The 25,327-nt window shown below is 38.0% G+C and overlaps 1 protein-coding gene across 1 annotated transcript in view; it reads right to left on the reverse strand.

Annotated features, from left to right (window-relative positions):
* Window positions 1-25,327, reverse strand: part of STK33 (serine/threonine kinase 33) — a gene marked incomplete at both ends in the record, with an annotated part of 94,685 nt that overhangs the window by 42,139 nt on the left and 27,219 nt on the right. The window contains 3 exons of the mRNA XM_080690110.1: window positions 6,873-7,067; window positions 20,635-20,720; window positions 21,165-21,277. Coding sequence (XP_080546236.1) covers window positions 6,873-7,067; window positions 20,635-20,720; window positions 21,165-21,277 — 394 coding nt within the window. The remainder of the gene's footprint in view (window positions 1-6,872; window positions 7,068-20,634; window positions 20,721-21,164; window positions 21,278-25,327) is intronic.

The raw sequence follows: 25,327 nt of genomic DNA on the forward strand, positions 1-25,327 counted from the left end.
TGTGTCCTTATATTGGTTCTACTCATTTACAGGGCAACTGCCTCCTCTGCCTTCTGCAGGTACTTTGGAAGTGCTAGACCTTCACTGTTTAGACCAGCCTCTGTTTTGGGCCAGACCAGCTAGCAAAGCCTCAGGCCCAAGGAGCTTGCTTTCAGGCTCTCTAGGTCTCTGGGCTGCTGGCTCTGGCTCTGCATTCAGACGTGGCAGCAGGCGTTGTTCTCCTATCGGGAAAGACCACTGGTTGTGCAGTAAGTATAATCAGGATGAGCTTCTGGGTGGGCACTACAATGGTTGCTAATCCAGCTGGGCCACAGAGTGTGCTTCTAGGCACTGTGGTGTTCTTGTTCCTTCCTGGACAGATCTGTGAGTCCTAGAAGTGCTGTTTAAATTCACAAGTACGGTCAAACCAGTGCTAATTAAAAACAGTGGTTGTAATTAGCAGCTTTAGCAGTGTCCCTTCCTGGATGAGGTCTGGAGGTGTCTTTGCAGACACAGAAAGCTCTACTTAGTCTCCCAGCAGTGGCAAAACTAGTCTCTGGTGGTTATTTGCAGCTTTAGTCTCAGTCCACTCTGGGCAGGATCTAGAGGTGATATTTGTGGCCACAGGAAATATTGTTTAGACTCCCAGGAGGGCTGCTAGTTTTAGAAATTCGCCAGGGGTCTTCTCCCTCCCTGGGTAGCCTTGGATTACAGAGTAAGGCTATACGTGGAGGTTGGCCACTTAGGATTCAAGCACCTCCACCCCTTCTGGGAAACCAGAATGGTTTTGCCAGTGGGTTACCCTGTGACCTGGCATCTTTGACCGAGTACCACCACTGGCAGGTACACTGTGATTTTGCTAAGAATGGTGCACTGGTCTCTGTGGACTTTTGCCTATTTCTTTGTTTCTATCTGGCCCAGGGCGGTCTAGCTGTTCAATTTCCCTCTAAGTTCCCATGAGTTGAGAACAGAGTGGGCTTCCTAAAAAGTGTTCCAGGAAGCTGTGTTGGCTTTCCTTGTTCTTTGCCCCTGTGGACGCTGGGGGCCCCAGGGTTTCTTCTCTGTGAGGCGCTGTGCCTCCTTGGGAGGAGGTGAGGGTGGTCCAAATGAGACTATTTTTCTTACTCTATCAATGTAGATTTGTATTCAGTTCTATGAACACACAGGTGGCAGTCTTATTCTCATGCTTTGGGGCTTTCTGGGGTAGCCGCTCCCTGATCTGTCAGTGTGGAGTGGGAAGCAGAGGCTGACCTTGGTGACAAGGTCACCTTGATGTCACCTTGATGTCACCTTGGTGACATTCCTCATTTCAGAGGTTTTATTTATATATTTATTTTGTGGTACTGGGGGTGGAACCCAGGGGCTTTTCTACCTCCAGGCTATAATTCCAGACCTATTTTATACTTTATTGGAAACAGGGTCTCACTAAGTTGCTGAGAGCCTCACTCAGTAGCTGAGGCTGGCTTCAAACCTGTGCGATCCTCCTGTCTCAGTCTCCCAAGTGCAGGGATTACAAGTGTGCACCACCACACCTGGCTTATTTCAGGGGTTTTATACTCCAGTACTTATTGTTAATAAAGATTTGAAAGAACAGAAGTAATTTCCTAACATAAACCTGACTTTGCTACAATTAACAAAATAAAAAAGTTGTTTATAAAAATTCATATAAAACAATATGTTTATATGCATGAGAAGTCTGTTTCTTTTAAGGGGCAACATTTTTTTAGAAAAATTTCCTAACAATGAAAGTATTCCTCCTAAGACAGCACAGTCAAAATTTAGGGATGGAAGAATTCCTTAGGAAACATTGAAGGCAAACTCCTGCGACCTTGCAGCAATTCCTGCCACAGCCTTGATAATAAGCAGCATTCTAATTTGCTTGAATATCTTCCAGGAAGATGGCGACCGAGAAAAGCGGGGCTTAAGAGCCCCACTAACAACCAATCTCCATTACCACAAAATCAGCGCCTTTGATAGCCAGAAAACACCATCACCAGAGAAACAAAAAAATCACCAGGCTCCAGAGAGAAAGTGGACTGAGAACAGAGCTCAGAGCCACAGAGGAGATACACCGCCCTCACACCCGAGGACGCGGCAGCAGCGCCATATTGCCGGCGGCGGCAGCGAGTTCACCGGATGGCTACAGCAAGTGAGGTGAGCCGCTGCAGAACAGCCAGGCGGGATTTTTCAGTGCAGGGAGCATCTAAAGCTCCCACACGCTGCAGGGACTCAGAGTGGAACTCAAAACCAAGAAGAAATAAGCCAGCCTCATGGCCGAGGGCGTAGCAGCGGCGCCATATTGCCACCGGCGGCGGCAGCAGCGAATTCACCGAGTCCAGTACAGCTACATCTGCGAACTCAAGAACAGTGAGTCAAATTGCAGGCCCTAGAGGAAAATCCCAGTACTGTACTCCCTGGGACTTGACCCAGTGGGGGAGTGGCGGTGGCAGAGATATCACACCATAGGAGAACGTGCAACCTGGCACCCGCCATAGTTTAAAGCAGCCTCTATTGACTCCCTGGGTCGGAGACTCTGTGATACAACCCAGTAAAGGAGTAGTGGGGTCTGAGAAACTACTGACTCGAGATCCAGAGCACCTTAAGTGAAGTCATAGTGACCCAAGGGAAGAACCCAGAGAAGGCAAAAACTTCTGAAATCATGGGAAAGAGGAATAACACTGGAGCAATGAATGCCCACAACCCCACAACATCAGAACCCGATAAAACAGAAAATCAGAGATTTCTAGAAGATCAAATCAGGAAAATAACTGTAGAAATAATAGAGGTGCTTCGAAAAGAACTCAGAGAGAGCCCAAAAGAGATAAAGGATGCAATTAATGAAGTAAAGGCCTCAATTCAAAGCACGAACAACCGATTAGACCACATGGAGAACAGAATCTCGCTCTTAGAAGATGATCATTCCAAAAATGAACGCATAGTTTCTAATCTAGAAAAAAATATCCGACAGCAGGAATCTGACATTGAAGAAATATGGGCCCATTGTAAGAGAGCTAACCTAAGAATAATTGGAATAGAGGAGGGAAAAGAAAGTGAAACCAAAGGGATCAACAATCTCTTCAAGGAAGTAATAGCAGAAAATTTCCAAACATAGAGCAAGAGGTTGATACACAGATTCAGGAAACTTATAGAACTCCCTTTAGACAGGATCGGAGAAGAGGATCCCCACGCCACATAATTGTCAAAATGACCTATGTGGAAGCCAAGCAGAGAATCTTAAAGGCAACAAAAACAAAGGGCCAAGTGACATTCAGAGGCAAACTAATTAGAATCACTCCAGACTTCCCAAACCAGGTCATGAGAGCCAGAAGGACTTGGAGTAACATATTCCAAACTCTGAAAGAAAACAACTTCCAGCCAAAAATTTCCTACCCAGCAAAACTTTCTATCAAATTAGATGGGGAAATAAGAAGCTTCCATGACAAACAGAAACTGAAGGAATTTATGTCTTCAAAACCAGCGCTAGAGAAAATACTCAAAGAGATTAACTACAAAGAAGAATTATGTAACACACACCAGAAGCAGAGAAACAAGGTTTTCCATTCAACAGACAACTAAGATTGGTTATCTGTGGAGATTCATTATTTATGTTGGTCTTTTACCTATCTCTAAATTGTACTGTTTGCCTTTATTGTTGTTAATTTTTAGGATTTCTATTTGGAATATTAATATACCTTCAGATATAGCATTTGGAAATATTTTATCCCATTCTATTAGTAACTGTTAACTCTGTTTACATTGTCTTTGGATATACAATATTTTTTTATTTTTTAGGGAGTTTGTATACTCTTCTGTTGCCTGTGCCATTGAAATCATATCCAAGAAATCACTGCCAATTTCAATGTTGTGAGGTTTTATGACCCAAATTTTCTTCTAAAAGTTTATAGTCTTAAGATTTATATTTAGGTCTTTTATCTATTTTGAGTTAATATTTGTATATGGGATTAGGTAAGGGCCCAATTTTATTCTTCTCCATGTAATTATTATTTTTCAACAATATTTAGTTAAAAGATTATTATTTCCACCACCAAATGATTGTGGAAACCTTGTCAAAAATAACTTGACAATATAAGGAAGAATTTAGCTCTAGGCTTTTATTTAACCCCAATGGTTTATATATCTGCCTTTAGAACAGTACTACACTGTTTCAATTATTGTAGCTTTATATGGTTTGAAATCAGAAAATATATATCTTCTAGCTTTGTTCTTTTTCAAGATTGTTTTGGGTATCTAGAATCCATATTCCATATTAGGATAGATTTTTTTCTGAAAAATAAATATATAAATATATGATAGTTTCACCTAAAAAAATAGAAAAAAAATATTCTCTGATAAGAAAGAAAGTAAAAAGAAATATTGAAATGTTATCTTTAAGTCATCAAAAGCTTGGTATCAGACAAATGAAACTGTTATGTGAGATTATCATTTTTAATTTTGGATAAATTGCTATAATACTAGATGTCAACCACTAAGCCAAGCATGGGAAGGAGGGATGGGGAGAGAATGGGGTGGGGATCGGGTGGGGGCTGACTGGGTCAGGTGTGCATGTATGTCTACAAAAGTTTGTATCCCACTATGATGTATGGATACAGTGCACCAATAAAAAATTTTAAAAAAATAAAAAATAATAAAATAAAATAAAATAAAACTAATTTGCTTGAATACTTTCAGTGATTGGAAAGGGGGGGTGCTGCCCATGACTCAGCCTTTTCCATTGCTGGTAAGCCCTGGTTATAAAAAAGTTCTTCCTGTTGAAGAAATCTACATTCTTGAAATTCTACATTCTTGTTTTCAACCTAGATTCATATATATATATATATATATATATATATATATATACACACAACTATATATAGTATATATAATTAGATATTATTATAATATTAAATTATAATATATAATTTGTGTGTATATATATTTGTGTGTATATATATGTATGTATATATATCATATCATATCATATCAATCATATCATATATATATTTGTTACTCGGGGATTGAACCAGAGGCATTCTACTTCCAAGCTACATCCCAGTCCTTTTATTTTTTTGTTTTGAAACAGGGTCATGTCATTTTGCTAAAGGTCTTCCTATATTGCTGAGGCTGGTCTAGAACTTGCAATCCCCCATCTCAGTCTCCAAGTACTGGGATTACATGTGTGCACTGCCATACCCGACTATGTTCTTAAATTTTCAACCTGCTGGTTATAGTTTTAGTATCTGTTCTTCGGTTCACTAGTTGAAGTAGAACAGCATATATCACATCAATTTGTAATTTGCAGGAGCTCTGGAGTGGGGAGGAAAGGTGTGACTAAGCAATGGAAAAGGAGATAGAAAACATTTGATTCCCGAGGATATTTCATGTCAGACCCAGTGACAAACATAGATTAATCCAAGACTACAAAAAGTATGCATATGCATGTGTATATGAATATGTATATGTGTGGATACATGTATGTGTACATGTATACAAATATGAGTATATATAGTATATGAGTGTGTGTATGTTTGTGTGTGTGTCTCTATATCTATATGTTGCCAAGTCAGCCAACAGAAAAGTCTTCAAATTATGTTCAAGAAATACAAGATTTTAGAATATTATTTTTAAGGAGAATATAAGGTATACACATCTGCTAAGCAATGCAGAAGCTATTAGCAGACTAGACAGGAAGAAGAGAATTCAAGAAGCTTATGTTTATATTATAGCAAAAACATAATCATTTTACATATCTAAATCAATATATTAGGCCCATTATCTAGAAATTAACTAGCCAGTAGATGAAGAAGGTACAACCAGTAAATCAAATAGATCACTCTGCCGGGCCCTTCTGAAAGTTCCTGGCAGGGAAGGAGGCAGGCCGGCAGTGCTGCGCTTCCCGCACCTGGCTCAGCCTATACCCCATCCGGCTCTCTGCACGCTGCTGTCTCCAGGTGCAGGGAATGTGCAGCTTGCAGGAGCAGCTCCTCGCCAGCAGCCTGGGCTATTCTGGGGGACTATAGCCGCCACTGGAGGACACATATTTTAAACAAGAGCTAAAATGCATTCTTTAAACTTCAAGACAAAAGAATACAGAAAAACTTTCCACAGACGCAGAAAACAAAAAAGAAAAAAAGGAGGGGGGGTGGCTTGGGCAAACTTCATCAAGCTATCCCATTAACAGAACACAATCTAGAATTAATCAAAGTGGTGATGACATTCTATTTATCAAAAAGAATAAAACTATTCAGATTTAATAAGGTAAAATGACAAATCTATATCAAGAGTTTTGGTTGTCATAAAATTAGATATAAATAACAACAATTATCTTTAGGTAATATATAAACCAATTTCAAATTCTGTAGCCTGGTAAAGGACAAAACTTATTAATTTAGACCCATGGGCCAGATCTGGCATACCATCTGTTTTTGTTTTAAAAAAAAAAAAAAAAAGGAAGCTTAGCTGGAACACGGTCATGCTCATTCATTTGTGTCTATGGCAGTTTTCATGCTATACCATCAGAGCTGAGTAGTTATGACAGAGACTATTATGGTCCACAAAGCCTCAAACATTTACTGTGGGTAGAGTATCCCTCATCTGAAATGCTTGGATTTTCAGATTAGGGAAGTTCAGCCTATATTTGTTCCTTTACAGAAACAGCTTGCAGACCCCTGCTAGACATAATCACTGATCTTAAAATAAACATGTAGACCACATTGCTAAATCACGATTGCCTGCAAGGCAGAAAGAACTTTACTTTGCATAACGCATATCCTTTGTTTCAAACAACAAATACGACAAAGCTGCAAAACACGTTCCCAGTATTGTGAGGGTCTTTTACAGTTTGGAGAAGAAATGAGACAATTGTTCTTCCTACTTGATATGCTGGTTTTTCCTACCTGTTTTTCCTCCTTTTCATCTGAAGTGTTATCAACATCATGGACACTTCTCCCAAATTGAGAATTTTCCAACTTTTCTTGAAAGGACCAATCATTCTTCTCTCTGTTAGTTTCCTCATCACTTTCGGGGTTATTTTTCCATTCTTTCATCAATTCTAATACATTGGTTGGTCTCGCTGAAGAAAGTGTATTGCCCTAATATTAACAATAAATGTTGGTGTTATAGTTAATGTAATTGAAAATAGTCGTGTCATTTAGCAATAAATATAGTCTCCCAAATTCAGTGATAGTCACATGGAAAACTTATAATGCTGAATAAATAGCAAAACTTCTGGTTCCAATGGAGCACATTCTTGTCCTGCTGTGGTTCACATCTCTTTCATAATATCACAATATTCAAAATTTAGAGGTAAAATATTCAGTCTTGAAAGAACAATGCAACATGCTTGTGTAAAGGACACTACACACAGCAATCACCTGTAAGCCAAAGACCCCTTATAGCACTCTCTTAGACACTGATAGGAGGGCGAAAAGAAAGAAGGATGTTGCCCAAAGGCTAGTAGGTCCAATGCTATGGGTAAATCTATATGTCAAGACATCTAGGTAGAAAAAAATCTAAATTCAGTTGATTAGTTGAGTACTATATCTAAGAATATAGATATTTAATTTGAAAGCACTTGTCTGGAATATTTAGATATAATGTGGTCATTTGACTATAATTTCTTAGTGCACTGTTTTATCCCAGATATGACTATAGCAGACCAAAATTGACCATATTATAGTAACTATATTTTCAAGAATATAATATCCCACTTGATGTGCCCCAAAACACATGAGTGCAAGTTCAAAGGACTCCTGCTGACCAAGTATGTCTTAAACGTTCTAGATCCTAACTCAGATTGCTAGGGGAAATTTGGACAAGAAGTTTAGGTCAAATTTTGATTAAAATGAGAAGTTCAAGTATAGGCACAGCTAAGGGACAATTCTAAATTAATCTAGTATGTAGGTAAATTGTTAAGCATCAATGGCACAGAAAACTATAAGACAGGGCACAATTAGTACAGCCATCAAAATACACTGCTGAGGATTTATTGATTTTAATATACTCATGGTTAAAGACAAAAACATGAAGTATAAAATGGTAATAACAAATGAGGACCATTGTACGATTAATTCCCTGTGGCTCTTCTATTTCACTCCTTTAAGAATTCTTATACGCTATTGTTGGGATTGCATATTAGTACAGCCACTATGGAGATAGGTATGGAGATTAAAAGACTGGGACTTGAGCAACCTTACAACCCAGCCATACCATTTCTGGGGGGCTTCTCAAAAGCATTAAAATCAGATTACTATAGAGACATTCATTTCTATGATTGTAGCAGCACAATTCACAAAACCCAAACTATGGAAGCAGCCTAGGTGTCTATCAACAGACAAAAAGACTATGAGATTATGGTATATACATGCAATGGAATTCTACTCAGCCATAAAAAATAACACAAAATCATGTCATTTGCAGGAAAATGGATGGAACTCAATATTATATTTAGTGAGATTAGCCAGTCATAGAAAGTGAAAGGCCATATGTTTTCATTCATATGTGGAAACTAGGAAATAAAGATCCCAGATAAATGAGGGAGACACTAGTGGAATGGATGGGAGCCAGAGAAAGAGAAAAGAGAGGAAAGGAGAGATCTGATGATGGTAACTATTCAAATAGCCTTTTGCTCATACATGAAGTTACTTGTATCAATGTAAAGACTATCCAAGGAGAGGGAGGGGTGGAGGAACCCAAAGGAAACACAAGGTATGTATGTATCACTCTGAACCTCACTGTGATATATAATGACAAAGCACTGATTAAAAATATCATTGTTCTTCCTACCTTTGCAGCCTCTGAGTGCACCTTACACTGGTCGCACTTACTGGTCCTCTACTTCTTACTTCAGAATGTCTTTGCCAATCCTTTTCTGCTAACCAATAACTTACAGCTCCTTCAAGGATCAATCCCTGTCAGGTATACCAGAACTCCCAAATATGTAGTCAGCTTAAACCTGAGTGAAGTGTAAAATGGAGGCTCAAAGACAACAACCGTTAAGAGGGCTGAAGTCATCTGGGATGGCAGATAGTCTCAGAGCTCTTGCTGGAATGTGTGCTGATCTCCAGGGCTCTGCTTGATCCCTGTAATCCACTGACCTTCTATGACAACTTCTTTGTTTCACCTTGACCTTTAGCCTTGCCATAAACTCATGGTGTCCAAACTCTTTTTATGGAAGTGCACGTAACTCTGCCTCAACTTGATTCTTTCACTAACAGAGAGAGAACCTGACATAGCTGGGTCTGTAATGCCAGTCAGTCCTCAAGGACCTGCCCTTCTAAGCTCTCCTCAGGTGAAATCTTTAAACACTGTAATAGTCACTAATGCTGCTTACCCAACATTTCTTCCATCTGGGCACATGGTAGAATTTCCCTTCTCTACTTTTGGGACATGATCATGTAACTTACTTTGGCCATCAAAACTTGATGTTTCGCTTCTGGGTGGAAACTTGAAGAGACAGTGTAGAATCCATCATGTTCCCATTTCTACCTTGGTAACTACAGAAGCAAAGAGATGGAGCCTTCCTCAGCCTGGGTCCCTGGGTGACGACGAGCGAAACAGAGCCTCTCTCCTCCTCCCAGCCAATTAGCAATGGAAGGTACTAAGAGGGCTGAGAGTTGGGGGTCATTTGTTACCACATTACAATCTAGCATTATAGATGCAAAGTAAATGCTTACATTCTGTAAGCCACCTCCAAAAAGCCTTAAAAAGAGTGAGTTAAACCTAAAACCATCATGCCCAACAAAATTGTAATTACAACAGAACTCATATGCAATCAGTATGATGTGACAGCCCGTTTATTTAGGCAGTCCTTGCTTTGCAAAACCCTGATATGCATAATTCTAGTTGCCATGATTTAGTTAGATGTCACAGTTCAAATTTCAGTCACCATGGCACATTAACTGCTATTACATAAAGTTCAAACCTCACTATTTGTTCTTCAGTGCACACAGCAGACAGATGCATATAATCATCAGTAACCAATCACATCCATTCTTTCAAAGTTCTTTGGTTATTAAACAATGGGTATATGCTGTTCACTCACTCACAGACATCTAAGTATGCAGTTGTGTGCCTACTTATCTCCCAGAGAACCACCCAATAAAGATGAAAATATGGCCAAAAAAAAAGAAGAAAAGAAAAAAAAGCCAGGAATGATGAAACACACTTGTAATCCCAGTGCTTGGGAGTCTGAGACAGGAGGATTGCAGGTTCAAAGACAGCCTCAGCTACTTAGTGAGGCTCTCAGCAACTTAGTGAGATCCTATTTCCAAATAAAAAATAAATAAAATAGGGCTGGGAGTGTAGCCTGGAGATAGAAGGCCTCTGGGTTCTAGGTTCCATCACCAGTACTAAAAAAATAAATAAATAAGTAAAAGTAAAAATGATAATGCTGGAAATGAAATCTGAATCACATGTAAGTATAATAAAAGAAGAAACAGCCGGTGGTGGAAACACTGACCCTGTCACCATTCACGAGTCCAGATATGCAGCCAAAGGAACTGGGTGGAGGCAAACTTGTTGGCATGAGTGAGGAAAGGGGTTGTGCCGAAAAGTAGGAAGATGCTCCAGAGGAGAGACCTGCGAGAGCCTCTGTGTGTTTAAAGAACTTTCAGAGATCCTTCACTGAAAGCACAAAGGATGAAATACTGGAAACGGATCCAAGCTTAGGAAGCAGTATAACAATATGTCAAGGCATTTTAAAAAATACGCCTTCGCATATGTTAAATAAGAAGGCAAACACTATTTAATCCTGGTAACTTTTTTTTTTTTTTTTTTATAAAAGGCGACCTAATTGAGGGTGATGGGAGGGGAGGAAAGGGAAATTTCCTAATGTACATGATGTACAGTCACAAACATATCAAAGTCAATCACTAAATCAAAGATGAGAAGGAGGGAGGGGAAGGGATTGGGGTTAATGGGGTGATGTGTGCACGTGTGCCTCCACCATCTTGTACCCCATTAAGATGTATGACTACAATGCACCAGTAAAAAAGATACTATAATTCTTAGTATTACTGGTATTCTAAATTACACTAAATTAGAACAGTTTTACTAATATTTCATTTCTCTCTATATAGAGATTTTTAGTGTGTTGATAAAAATCTTTGGGCATGGATTTTCCCCACTGATTATTAAGATCATTTTGCACCATTTCATCCTGATCTCACCTTTTACCATCTTGCATCACCATGCAAAGCAAAGATCACCTCTTGCATGTTGAATCTGCATCTCTGGCAGCCTGTATGTGTACATACACCTGAGAGGTTGATGGCTGACACTCTAAGTGGCTATTTATGCACTCAAAGAAATTACCCTACTTCTCATTTCAAAGAGATTGTAAAGAAAAGGGATTTGGAATAGATAATTATGTTCACAAAACACTCTATTTGGAAGTTTTTTTTTTTTAACTCTCTGCTCCCCATATTCACACATGATATGAAGCCTGGACTCTAGATTCCTTGGTGTCGAGTTCAGGCTTTCTTCATGGTCTAAAGTCCGCTAATCTACCATCTACTTCTTGCTTGTTAGCCTCTGGAGAAGCTGCATGAAATACTGTACTAGCCAATAACAAATGAACCTTGGCTATGCATTATCAATGTACCAGTTCAATAGAAATTACAAATGACCATCCATACAGTTTTACACAGTGGCTGTACTAATTTACATTCCCATGAACAGTGTACAAGGGTTCTTTTTCCTTCACATCTTTGCTAACAATTGTTAATTTTTTTTTTTTTTTTTTTTTTTTTTGTGGTACTGGGGTTCCTGGAAGCCCTTCTACCTCCGGGCTACACTCCCAGACCTTTTTTACATTTTTATTTGGAAACAGGGTCTCCTAAACTAGCATGTGCGGCTGGCTTTGAATCTGCTCGATCCTCCTGCCTCTGCCTCCCAAGCGCGGGAATTACAAGTGTGCGCGCCACCATGCCCGGCTTAATTTTTTTAAACTGGGCGTGGTGGTACATGCTTGGAATTCCAGTATTTGGGAGGCTGAGACAGGAGGATTGTGGTTCGAGGCCAGCCTCAGCTACTTAGTAAGGCCCTCTGCAACTCAGTGAGACCCTGTTTCAAAATAAAGAATAAAAATAGGGCTGGGGGTATAGCTCGAAGGTAGAATGCTAGAATGCTCCTGAGTTCCATCCCCAAACCATTAAAAAAAAAAATTATAATGGCCATTCTGACTGTAGTGAGATAGAATCTCGATGTAATTTTGATTTGCATTTCACCAATGGCTAAAGATATAAAACCTGACTTTTTAAGTAGAGTGCCCATCAGTGTTTTGTAAATAGTATACATTAATAAGTATTTTAAATGAATGAATAATCTGTATGAGCTGGAATAAGATGGTATGAAATAAAATAGCTAAAGCTAGAGGGAACATTCTGGATCTCAGTTTATAGTCACTTTATATTTTTATTTTATTTCTCAAAGGAAAAATAATATTTATTTGATCTCCAGATGGGGGAAGGGTCCTATATGTTTAATAAGAAAAAATATCACACAGAAAAAGATCAATTTATTGAATTACTTTAAAAATGAGACCCATAATTAAAATTCAAAGGCAAATTCACACAACTGGAAATACAACTGCTGCAATCTTATAGAAAGAAAAATAATCAAGGTTACTAATAAAGAATTTGAAGTAAAAACAGGATATCTATTTCACATAATATTATAGCAGTGTATTGTTTTATGGTGTTTGTTTATATGCTTGTTGACTTTATTTTTAAACTCTAGTACCCTAAGATAGTGACAGAGTTAGAAGAAGAAAAAATGGAGATGTTTTTGACAATTTGGAACAAAGTGATATAGTCACTTTATATTTTTAAACAGAATATTTTGTAATGTAACTAAAAATAATTTTTTCAACAAAAAGGAACTTTGTAAAAAGAAAACAAAGAATGCTCAACTTCACAAAATTTGTAAAACACAAATCTAAACAACAAGGTGCTACTTTTCACCTAAGAGTTGGATGTAAATTTCAGTGGGTTTTTTGTTCTGTGTGTGTTTGTGTGTGTGTATGTGGGGGGGGGCCCTCTGGGAGACGGAACTCAGGAGCTACTTCCTTCCAGCTACACCCCCAGCCCTATATTTTATTCTTTATTTTGAAACAAGGTCTCACTGAGTTGCAGAGGGCCTCACTAAGTAGCCAAGGCTGTCCGCGAACTGTGATTCTCCTGTCTCAGATTCCCCAGTACTGGGATTTCAAGTGTGCACCACCATGCCTGACAAATTTAAGTTTGATAATACCCTGTGTCTGTGAGGGTGTGCGGAAACAAGCAGTCTTTTTTACTGGTTTCTGATAAGAGAAAATTAGCAATAACCTATCAAAATGCATAATCTATATTCTCTCTGACCAGTAATTTCCTTTTCAGAATTCATCTTATAAATATCCTGAAATAGTATATAAACGTATTTATAAGAACATGTGTTGTACCCAATAGGAATACTGCATTCCTGATAGGGATGATCTGAAATCATTTATATGTATCATATTCATAGGGAGCTATTTACAAAATAATAGTTTATCCATAGTTTGAGACAAAATGTTGTTTAAATAAGGCTATCTTCCCAATATATACAAGTTGATACAATGGCTATTTTTAGTGAAAGAGAATGAGGGTAGAAAGTTATTTTTCTGTTTGTTTATCATTTAAATAATTTGTCATCTGGTAGTAGCAGCACATGCTTGTAATCCCAGTACTTGGAGACTGAGACAAGAGGATCGCAAGTTCACAGCTGGCCTCAGCAACTTTGTAAGTCCCCGAGCAACTTAGTGAGAACCTGTCTCAAAATAAAAAATAAAATAGGACTGGAAGTATAGCTCAGAGGTAGAATGCCCCTGGGTTCAATCCCTAGTACCACAAAAGTCGCCGGGCATGGTGGCGCACGCTTGTAATCCCCGCGCTTGGGAGCCTGAGCCAGGAGGATCACGCAGATTCGAAGCCAGCCTCTCTGGTTTAAGAGACCCTGTTTCCAAATAAAAATATTTAAAAAAAAAAATAGGTCTCGGAGTGTAGCCCGGAGGTAGAAGGGCTTCCAGGAACCCCAGTACCACTCCCAGAAAAAAAAAAAAGTTTTAAATTTTGGTTTTTAACATAAGTATCTGATTCCTTTGGAGCTGATTTTTTAATAATATGAGATAGAAATCCATTTTTATTTCTTCTGTGTAGATAACCATTTATTACTCCTACTTCATTTGTTGAAAAGAAGCTTTTCCTTTTCCCATTGATATTCCTAATGACCACCATTATCAAGATATACATGGATATGTTTCTGTACTTTTTATTGTCAATTTGCATATAACTATAACATTAACACTGCTAATAAATGTAACTTTAGAAGTCATAGTATCTAATACAGCAAGACTTTAAGAGATGTCTTGACTATTTTTGACCTTTTGCTCTTCCATATTTTATGTTCCAAAAAGCTTGTGGAATTTTGATTAGGTTTATATTGAATATATATATATATTCAATACATATATATGGGAAAATTTGATTTATGACATTAAGTCTTCTGATCTATGGTTATGGCAAATCATTCTCCCCATCTTTATATAAACCTTTGTGAAGTTACTTCTATATACAATTTTCCTCCTTTTACTCTAACTCCAACACCAATTTCTATTTTTATCCATTCTTTTCTAGCCAGATCACATATTACCGCCACCTTTTTACAAACACCTAGAGGAAATAATAGCTTTCTCCTTGGAAATTTAGCAGTAAAACTACAACATATACATTCGTGTGAATTTATCATCCTCTGCCTGTAGTTTTGTTTAAACCCTTTACTAAGCTGTGGGTAATCTGTGCACAGGGGCTGTGCCACACTGACCCTTGCCCCCCACAGCACATAGTAGTTAATCAATAAGTATCTGCTGCATTTTAATATATATCAATAATTTAATATTTAATAAACCCCCTGGTGTACCGGATCATAAGCTTCTAATATAATTTTTTTTGTTCCATGTGTAGTAATGGGGATTGACCCCAGGGGTATTCTATCTTCTTCTAGCCCTATTTTTTTGTTTGTTTGTTTGTTTTGTGTGGGTCTGGGGATGGAACCCAGGGGCATTCGACCTCCGAGCTACACCCTCTGCCCTATTTTTTATTATTTATTTTGAAACTGGGTCTCGCTGAGTTGCAAAGGACCTCACTAAGTAGCTGAGGCTGTCTGCAAACAGCAATCCTCTGGTCTCAGCCTCCCAAATGCTGGGATTACAAGCGTGCGCCACCACGCCCGGCTTTATTTTGTATTTTGAAACAGGGTCTACTAAGTTGTAGAGGGCTTCAGTAAGTTTCCTGAGGCTGTCTGTGATCTTCCTGGCTCAGCCCCCCAAGTACTGGGATGACAGGCATGCCACTACACCTGGATAACATAATTTCTATAAAATGCTTCATTAGCTGGGCATGGTAGTACACACCTGTAATCCCAGTACTTAGGAAGCTGAGACAAATGGATCACAAGTTCAAGGCCAATCTCAGCAACTTAGTGAGACCCTGTTTTCAAATAAAAATAAAGTAGGGCTAGGGATATAGCTCAGAAGTAGAACACCCCTGGGTTAAATCCTCAGTACCCCCCCCCCCAAAAAGTGAGAATATGATTCAACAGCATATTCTTATGCATATGAGATAATTCAGAATTTAATAATAATAACATATATTAAAATAAAAGCAAGAGTCTTAACACATTTAGGATGAAAATATACAGGAGGGGAAAATAGCAACCTATAACTAGCTAGGCATCAGAAAATTTCCATCCTCTTATTTAGGTGCATATGTCAAAGCTAAATGTCAATAACGGATGACCCAAACCTCAATAACAACTTGTCGATTAATGAACGAGGTTAAGAAAGGCTGTCCTGGAACACGGCCCTTCGCTCTGATTACAAGTGCCTTTGCAAAGTGTGACTGTGGAGCAAATTGAAGCTGCAGCTTGTGGTAAATTATTACAGGGAAGGGGTCGTGTATAGTCATCTTTGTGCCCTCATAGCACCTGCCGGATTAAAGCCAAAAGACACCTGTTAAAATCAATACAGACGTTTAAATGGGCTTTCCTCTTTAAAATAAGCCACCTTGCAAGACTGATGCACTGTACCAATAACTTCTCTCATTTCACAGAGCACATACTGCTCCTCCCTGTGGAATGAGGCTGAAGCTCTCTAGGCTGGGATTACGGCCCTCATCGTTCTCTCCCCTCCGAGTCCATGTCCACTCCTTTCCTCAGGCTCCTGTCTGCCAGTCACATTGAACTTGCTGACGTCACACGCACTGCCTCTGTAACAGGTCATTGGGCAACTTCTTACACCATTATAATTTTCTTCCTTACATTGTATTTTATACATAGCTTTTTTCCCTTACTAGAATTGTAAATTCTTTATGGCAGAGATCAGATGTGAGTGACTTACTTATGTATGAATAATACGAATTGAGCTCAAAACTGGGAACTATCTCTTGACAAGTCATAGCAGAAAAATAATTTTCTTAATTTATACCAGTGGTGTTTAAATATCAGTGGGCACAAGAAATTCCTTGGAAACTTGTCTTAAAATATAAATTCTTGGTGTTGCCTGTCACCAGGGGACCAGAAGACCTATCAAGAGGCTACTGTAATTAGCTAACAAGAAGCATTTATCTCCTGAGTTGCCGCTGATAGTGAGAAGAAAAAAGGAAAGAAACAAGGATAAGAGCACAGAGGCCCATTCCTGGCCGTGGAACCTTCAGCAAACTCTTCCTCTGCAGGGCAGTTGTCTCTTGGCTGTGTTTCCTTACATCTAACGTTTAATTTTTTAAATCGGTTGACAATGTGTGTTTATTTGAAATTCCATTCACTAACGTGTACATAGAGAAATAATTATTTTCTCATACTTTTCAGATATGGACCATGTTTCAAAATGCGCAATATGTGGGCTAAACCACTGATACTTTTTGTCCAATAAAGTCTTTGTAAAAACATGTTCTTAGGTGACAGGAATTGCAAAAGACTGGCTCTGGGTATGAAGCAGCAAGGCACCCAGAGCTCCACGCTTTCTTTAGATTATTTCAAACAGAAGATATGAGTTATAGAAGTAAGACTTCAAGTGGTTAAGAAGAAAAGAGTTTTGCCTTTCAGAAGTTTGTAAAATGCCAGTATTCTAAATTTCAAATACTGAACTCCTTAGGATAGTCCAATATAGTACACAATATCTGTCACTTTTCTATCCATTTGGCAACGACTCTATAGAGACAAATGTTACAGAGGATCAAAAATGGAGACTTCTGGAAAAATGACCAAAGCCAGAAATAAAGTTGTACTAATTAGAAAACAAATAATTAAATGGCCAAACCCGAATGTTGTGTGATGCTGAAAAGAGATAAATTCCTAAGGCACACCATCTGTTTTACAATTTTTTTATTTTCCTGTAGTACCAAATCTACTCAGTACATTTTTGCAGTGATCTATCTAGCTGCAAACTCATTTGCACAATTACTTTAGGCCAGAAATAATTACTGCACAGAATCCTATGAGAGATCAACATATTCACAGAGGGCACATATAATCCATTCCCGAGTGAAGACTATTTTTTTAGCACTTGAAGATAAAAATGTTATTCAAAGAAATGATTAAAAATTGCCAAGGGAAAATTAAAGAATTCAAAACAGCAATACCACTATATACTTATAGTATCTAAACTTACCTGGGCCTCTTCTAAATGTTGTAGTGTTTAAAGGCATGTGATTGAGGCTTTCTCTATCTGTATTTCCTTCCAATTTATCTCTTCATCTTAATGGCCTTACAAGGCACCTACACATTCATGATTCTCAAATTCTTCAGTTCTAGACTCACATCTTGATTGTCTATTTGCTCTCTCCACTTGGATGTCATAAGCCATTTCAAACTTACCATATCTAATACAGAGCTCTTGATTCTCCACCTTGCCCTGGGGTGAGGGGGAACGATTCTTTTACAGTCCTCCTTATTTTAGTAAATGATACCACTGCCCAATCAGTTTTTAAAGCAAAATCTAAATGTCATTTTTATTTTTCCTTACCACTATTGCTCATTGACTCAATCACCAAATTTTGTCATTTGCACTTCGAAAATATTTATCTCATGTACGTTTCTTTCCATCTTTATTGCTGCCACCCTATCCAAGCCACTGGCATCTTAGAATACTACTACCTCACTATCTGCCCAATTCCCTATTTCTAAGACAATGCCCACTCAATAGCCAGATATTTAAAAAATATAATTATATGCTAATTTACATTTCAAATGTAATTATATCTTGTACCCCCAGTAGTTAATACGGTGTCTAGCAAAGAGTAGGTCTACATTTTTGTAGATTAATATTGCTTAGTAATATTCCCATGTGTCTCTAGTAATCTTCAATCTCAGCTCTCAGACTCTTAAGATATCACAGACCTCTTCATCTGTAGAATCATTCACTCATTCAGCAATTATCTGTTGAATATTATGTCAACTGGAATTTGAGGCATATTTTACAGTGTCTTGAAGATGACAGAAGTTGGTTTCCTGATCATGTACAACAGTTTGGAGGTGGGCAGTCAAAGGCTGGCACTGACTCTCTCAAAAAGCTAAAATTACAGCTACCACATGATCCATCCAGCTATACCACTCCTCGATATTTATCCAAAAGGATTAAAATACTTTAGCAATACATTAATACCCATCTTGGTTGCAGCACAATTCACAATAGCTATATTAAAGAATCAGTCTAGGTGCCTATCAACAGATTAATGGATAAAGAAAATGTGGTATATATACACAATGGAATTTTATTCAGCAATAAAGAAAAATGAAATTAATGTAATTTGCAGGAAATTGGATGGAACTAGAGAATATAATTTTGCGCACGCTTGTAATCCCAGCATTTGGGAGGCTGAGACCAGAGGATCGCAGTTCGCGGACAGCCTCAGCTTCTTAGTGAGGCCCTCTGCAACTCAGTGAGACCTTGTTTCAAAGTAAAGAATAAAAAAATAGGACGGGGGTGTAGCTCAGAGGTCAAATCCCCCTGGGTTCCATCCCCAGACCCTCAAAAAAAAAAAAGAAAGAAAGAAAGAAAAAAACTTTGAGCAATATAAGTCAGATTCAGAGAGAAGAGCACTGGATGTTATCTCTCATATGTAGAAGAGAGGAAAAAATGAGGGGGACTTCATGAAAACAGAAGGGTAATTATTAGGGTATAGGGAAGGGACGAATAATAGAGGAGGAAAGAAACAAAGGAAACTGGGGAGTAAATTTGATCAAACAATGAAGCTAGCCGGGCGTGGTGGCGCACGCTTGTAATCCCAGCATTCGGGAGGCTGAGACTGGAGGATCGCGGTTTGCAGACAGCCTCAGCTACTACTTAGTGAGGCCCTCTGCAACTCAGTGAGACCCTGTTTCAAAATAAAAAATAAAAAATAGGGCAGGAGCTGTAGCTCGGAGGTCAAATGCCCCTAGGTTCCATCCCCAGACACACAAAACAAACAAAAAACAATGAGACTTACTGTTCCATATAATTGATATGCATCAATAAAAAATAAAAATAAAATGACTACCCAAATTCCAGCCATCATATCTGCATTCCAAAATCCAGGAAAGAGGAAGGACACAGGAATGCCACACCTTCTCCATGTAAGAGGAAGCCACACCCAGTTCCATTCACATCTCATTGACCATCATGATGACTGGCAAAGGAGTCTGAGTAATAAAGACTTTGGGCTGGATAGCAAGGTTTCCAGCTAAAAGTCAGAATCCTTGTTACCTTAGAAGAAAAGAAGAACAAATACTAAGAGGTAAGCAGCCTTTTCTAAAGGTTCTGCTTTGAGCAGATAATAGTCTGGGAGCAGGGATACAGAGGTCAATAAGACACAGGTTCTATGCTCAAGGTATTTAGTCTAATGGTAGAAAACAATGTATAAATAAGCAATTACTTAATATATAAAACCAAGACAGGTATAGTAGCACACGCCTGTAATTCCAGTACTTCTCGGGAGGCTGAGACAGGAGAATTGCATGTTCAAGGACAGCCTCAGCAATATAGTGAGACTCTCGGCAACCTAGGAAGACCCTGTTTCAAAACAAAAAATGAAAAGAGCTGGGGGTGTAGCTTAGAGGTAGAATGCTCCTGAGTTGAGTCTCTAGTAATACACACACACACACACACACACACACACACACACACACACACACACAGAGATTTAGAATCAGATAACAGTTACTGTTTGGAGTCCTGGAGATCAGTAACAGATACTGTTTGGCTTCCCTGAGTCTCCAAAGATTCTCTTTATCCAAAATAATTGAAAGAGAAGTGAATGATTCCAGGGCCTATACAACAATAAACTATGTAGACTTCTTCAGTATGTCCAGGTTTTAATAAGACATTGCTAAGCTCTGTTCTACTGGACATGATACCTTCATTTAAAAAAGCAAAGTTTATTTAAACTTCTATAAATATATATAAACAACTGCAGTAACAGTTGTGAGGGTTTGAAAATGCCCATTTCAGAAATGTGTCAAGACTCAATAATCATTTTAAACTTGTCATAAGATGAAACTAATTGACTGTTTTGAGAAGACTATCTACAAATCCACAAAACCAAATGAAAAGATATAGGCAATGTTAGCATATCAGAAAGAGAGGGGGAAAAAGTTATTACTCTAACTTACTGTTATCCACTGGTTATCTAGTAGCTCCTTAGCTGTGATTCTGTGAGCAGGATCTACTTTCATAAGTTGTTTCAAAACATTTTTAGCTGCAAGCAAGGGGAAAATCCTGAAAAATCTTATATCTCTTAACTACAATTAATGTCGTACATTTTCTAATTTACTTAAGACTAGTTCTGCATAACATAAAAGATTCCAAGTATCATCAGTATAAATGCCTAGTAAATAACTAAAGGCTAATGTGAAGTTTTAGTGCATGGATTACCTAGTTTAATGGTCTATAGAAAAAAGTAGTTAGAGGACCAGCACATTTCCTCTTTAATTATTACTGTGTTTTTCTGAGTTTGGGGTTTTATTTTTTATTCATAGAAAGTTTGACTGAACAATCACAGTGAAGAACTCACTATTTCTACAAGTAAATAGCATTTATTTCCCAATGTAAATTTTATGACTAACCAGATTTAAAATGGTTTTATTACTGGCCAACTTTCTCATAGTGATTACATTTGCTTTATAAACACATCTATACTTACCAGAATCACTTATGGAATCCCAGACTGGATCTTCAAAACGCAGTTCTCCTTTTCTTATTAACTCAAAAAGTTTATCTTCTTTGCTTGCCAAAAAAGGTGGTTCTCCACATAATCTAAACAAAGGTAATCATTTAGTCTAAGTGTTTGAAAATGTTTCAAAACAAGGCTATTAAAAATTAAGTTTTAGCTAGGTGTTGTGGCACATTCTTGTAATCCCAGTACTTAGGAAGTTAAGACAGGAGGATCATAGGTTTGAGACCAGCCTCAGAAGCCTAATAAGACCCTGTTTCAAAACAAAGATTAAAAAGGACTGGGAGTACAGCATGGAGGTAGAATGCCTCTGGGTTCAAACCCCAGGGCAAGACTTGGAAGTAGTGGTGCTTCTTATTTAAATAAAGAACAAGAGGAGAAGGGACCCAATGGATCTAAAAATAGAAGCAATGGGTTTTTTTTCCAAAATCAATGCAAGGCTCTTATCTCAATGTTAAGAAAAATGATATGATAGAGTAAGTATGAAAGTATGCACTGAAACTTCTAGATTTGAAAATGACCCAAAGCTCTTTCAGGTGGGGAAACACTGAGCTTAAACGGGGTTAAAAAACAAGAAGCGTGTGAGTGTAAGTACACAATAATAGTGGCAGCTAATAGTGGAGAAATACCTGTGTGAATAAGGTAACAATGGCTTAAGATGCATAATGGAAACTGGACTTGTGGAAACATACAATGACTTATTGAAATCGAATGAGAGTTTTCAGAGCCTAATGGCCATGTAAGAGTTTTATTCATGGTAAAAAAAAAACATACTATAAACAATGTTAACAATAATAATTAATAAACTAAGAATAACACTGGGCATTGCTATAGGCTCTGAGCCAAAGCCAACACCCATTATCATGGCTGTAACTCTATAACAGTGGTATACAAAACGAAGGTCTGGCTGTGGAAATCTGATGCTGATCTGACCCTTCAGTCTTAAAGAGTGAAAACTGAGTACACATAACAACCAACATCAGTGTAGAGCCAAGAGCAATGTGTATAAAGGTCAACACAGGCCTGTGTGTACGTTCTAGAACACAAGAACTATTCTTTAGCATCCCTTAAATAGGATGTGGCAAGTCTATGACACTATTGCTTCAATGTCTGATGTCGGCCAAAACTACAAAAATAAATATGCTGAAAGGCTGAGTTTAATTCTTCAAAGTACATTCTCAGCAAGTGTTAGTCATCATCACTGATGTTAACTCCAACACTTGTGGGCACCTGGTAGACAACCAGATGAACCCAATGACAGCCAGACAGAGGTTGTAGTCAGACTCATCATGGAGACAACTCTGTACATCTGTTCCTCAATTCTCAGGATATTTTTCCACTTTGCTATTAAAGATTAAAGTGGCATAATTCCATTACATTTTTCAAATGTCAGTCTATTCTTAATATAATTATCTCCAAGTCTTTGAACAGTTATATTTTTACTATCCTTCTTTATCTTTTTCAGGTTATCTAAAAGTCTAACTTATGAACACTTTCTGAATAAGTCAAAATTACATAAATATTTTTATGATGATGATATTCCCAGGGAATAAACTTATTGTCATTCTATTAGTTTATAAAGCTAGGCTAGACAATAGAGTTCTTTATTTATCAGTAGGTTCTTGTTAAGAGATCAGTATTTATTAAATTGTTATGTGAACTCCTATTTTAATACTTTTATTTCTCCAGTTAATTCTGGCCCTCCTCTCTCTCATCTTACTCTCCTTGCTGTCATTTAGTTGTGAAATGTAATCTAAAAGGCCATAGAAAAAAATCAGCCAGTAAAACGGCTTTGTGCACAATTACTGTGTATTATAACAAGTACCAGCCAGCAAAGCCCAGCTCATTGAGCCTGTTACCAACCAGTGATGTGCACATCCACCAATTTCTTAGCTGCCCCTGCATAGCCTGACTAGCATGCAACGATAGCTTGAGGGCTACATTTTTAAATTCTACTTTTTTCTTTTGCAATTTTATTTACGCAAAATGTATCTAATGGTTGGTCAATCAGCAGCACATAGAATTTTATGACAGCAATTTTCTTGCACATCCAGAAAAGGGAATCTAAGACATGAAAAATGCCCCTTAAAGTTGTCCTCTTATTTTCTTTTACATTCATAGGGATCAAAATGGCAGAGAATAGTAACTATAAAGAGTATTTATTTATGTTAATTTCGCCTAGAGAAAGTAGGTTATCATTGTACAATTAAGTAGAAATGAACCCGAGGTAACTGATAAACAAGAAAACAGCCCCCCTGGAGAAGGTAATGTGTTTGTGCTGTTGGTAAAGGAATTATCTACACCACCACCGAGCTCAGGCTGATTAATGAATAGGCCCTGCTTAGCTAAAAAAGAGCCTACTGGAAAGAAAAGAAGATGCTGTTATGAAGATATGCAGCCACATCTGGAGCTGAAAAATTAAAATAGTATCTTTAAGAAAGATTTTCAAGATAGGAAATCCATGCACTTTTCTTAATACCAAATCCAAACTAAGAAGGCAACCAACATGCTGGGGACGTAGCTCAGTGCCAGAGGCCCCGGGTTCAGTTCCCAGCACGGGGGACAAAAATGCAGCCAACCCACGTGAACTGACAGGTACTGTACTGTTTGATTATACAGGTTACATGTGACTGGCCTAGGAAAACTTATGACTATAAAAGGCTAATTTGAAATAGTTACAGTTTAATTGAAAGCTGTGGCTCAGAACTTTTGCCCTAGGATTCTAATCAGAACGAAACAATGATCAAAAGCTTTGTGAAAGTATGTATACTGCATGCTATCTAAGCAATGATGTGTGTTGACCAACTGAGTTATAGCGACAATCACATCGTCCAATTTCTACTGCCTGTGCATCCTATTTCACAGAGCTGTGGAAATGTAACTACTGTGATGTCAATATTTAGGAACAATCTGGAAGAGGTAGTATACAGTAACATCTTCAATATGACCATAAAACCAATGTTGCATCAACATGAAAATGTTCACATTCACCAAGAGGCAGAACAATGGTCACCAACTTCTCAGAACACCTCTTAGACAATTCACTTAATTCAATTTAACAAGATGTTGAGCAGTGAATCTGTGCTGCTATTGTATCAGATACCAGGGAGACAAAGACAAATAATCTGACATCTGTCTTTCATGGAATTTAGAGCAAAAAACCAGATATATGATATATATTTTTATAATATAATCTAGTTTTAAAATGCATTATTGTTCACATCAAAGTAAATAATTAACTATCAAATCTACACATGCACAAACCTTCCTGATGTTTTAGTGTTTTTTATTTCAATGTACTATTTTTTTTTTCATTTGTATGCTATCTTAAACCCTCTGTGGAATGCAGGAAGGCAGATACATAGTAAATGTAGTGTAATAACTCTGCTGGAGTCCAACAGGAGTTAGAGAAATAGATGGCTTTACTGTGTGAGCTGAACCCACCCAGAAGAAAGGTTTGTAGAGAAGAATGTACACATGAACACAGAGACCTCCCCAAAGGCACAGTGTGTTTGAGCAAGAAGAGGGGTCTAGAGTTACCGCAGAATAGGTGAGTGTCTGGAAACACACACCCAGGCCAAGATTGGAAAAGCCTGTTAGAGCCAGGTCATGGAAGATTTGCTAAGCCAGGCCATGCTGGGATGCTCTGAATATATATATATATATATATATATATATATATATATATATATACACACATATATATGTATATATATATAGGTATATATATATATATATACAGTGTGTGTGTGTATGTGTATATGTGTATATGTATCAAAGGTTTTTAAATCAAGAAAGTAGTATGATTTAGATAGACAACCCTGACAGCTGTGTAAAAGATGACCTGGGGAGGGTGACAAGAGGCTGGGAGAACAGTCATAAAGACCCTGCCATATCCTAGAAAAGGAATTATGAAGAGAAATGGTACAGGTGCAGAGAAATCAAAGAATATGTAAGGACTCTTCAAAGGAAAAATACACAGGACTTGGGGTTTGACTGAATCTTGAGAGTGGGAAAGAACTCTCTAGAGAGAATGAATAAGAAACATGGAGGTTTCGGCAGCACCGAGAACTGGGAAGCGGAGCTCACTCCCCAGATCCTCAGCGGACCTCACAGGAGCTCTCTGTTTGAAG

Source organism: Muscardinus avellanarius, assembly GCF_963383645.1.
Source record: "Muscardinus avellanarius genome assembly, chromosome: 1".
In the NCBI taxonomy this organism is placed as follows: domain Eukaryota; kingdom Metazoa; phylum Chordata; class Mammalia; order Rodentia; family Gliridae; genus Muscardinus; species Muscardinus avellanarius.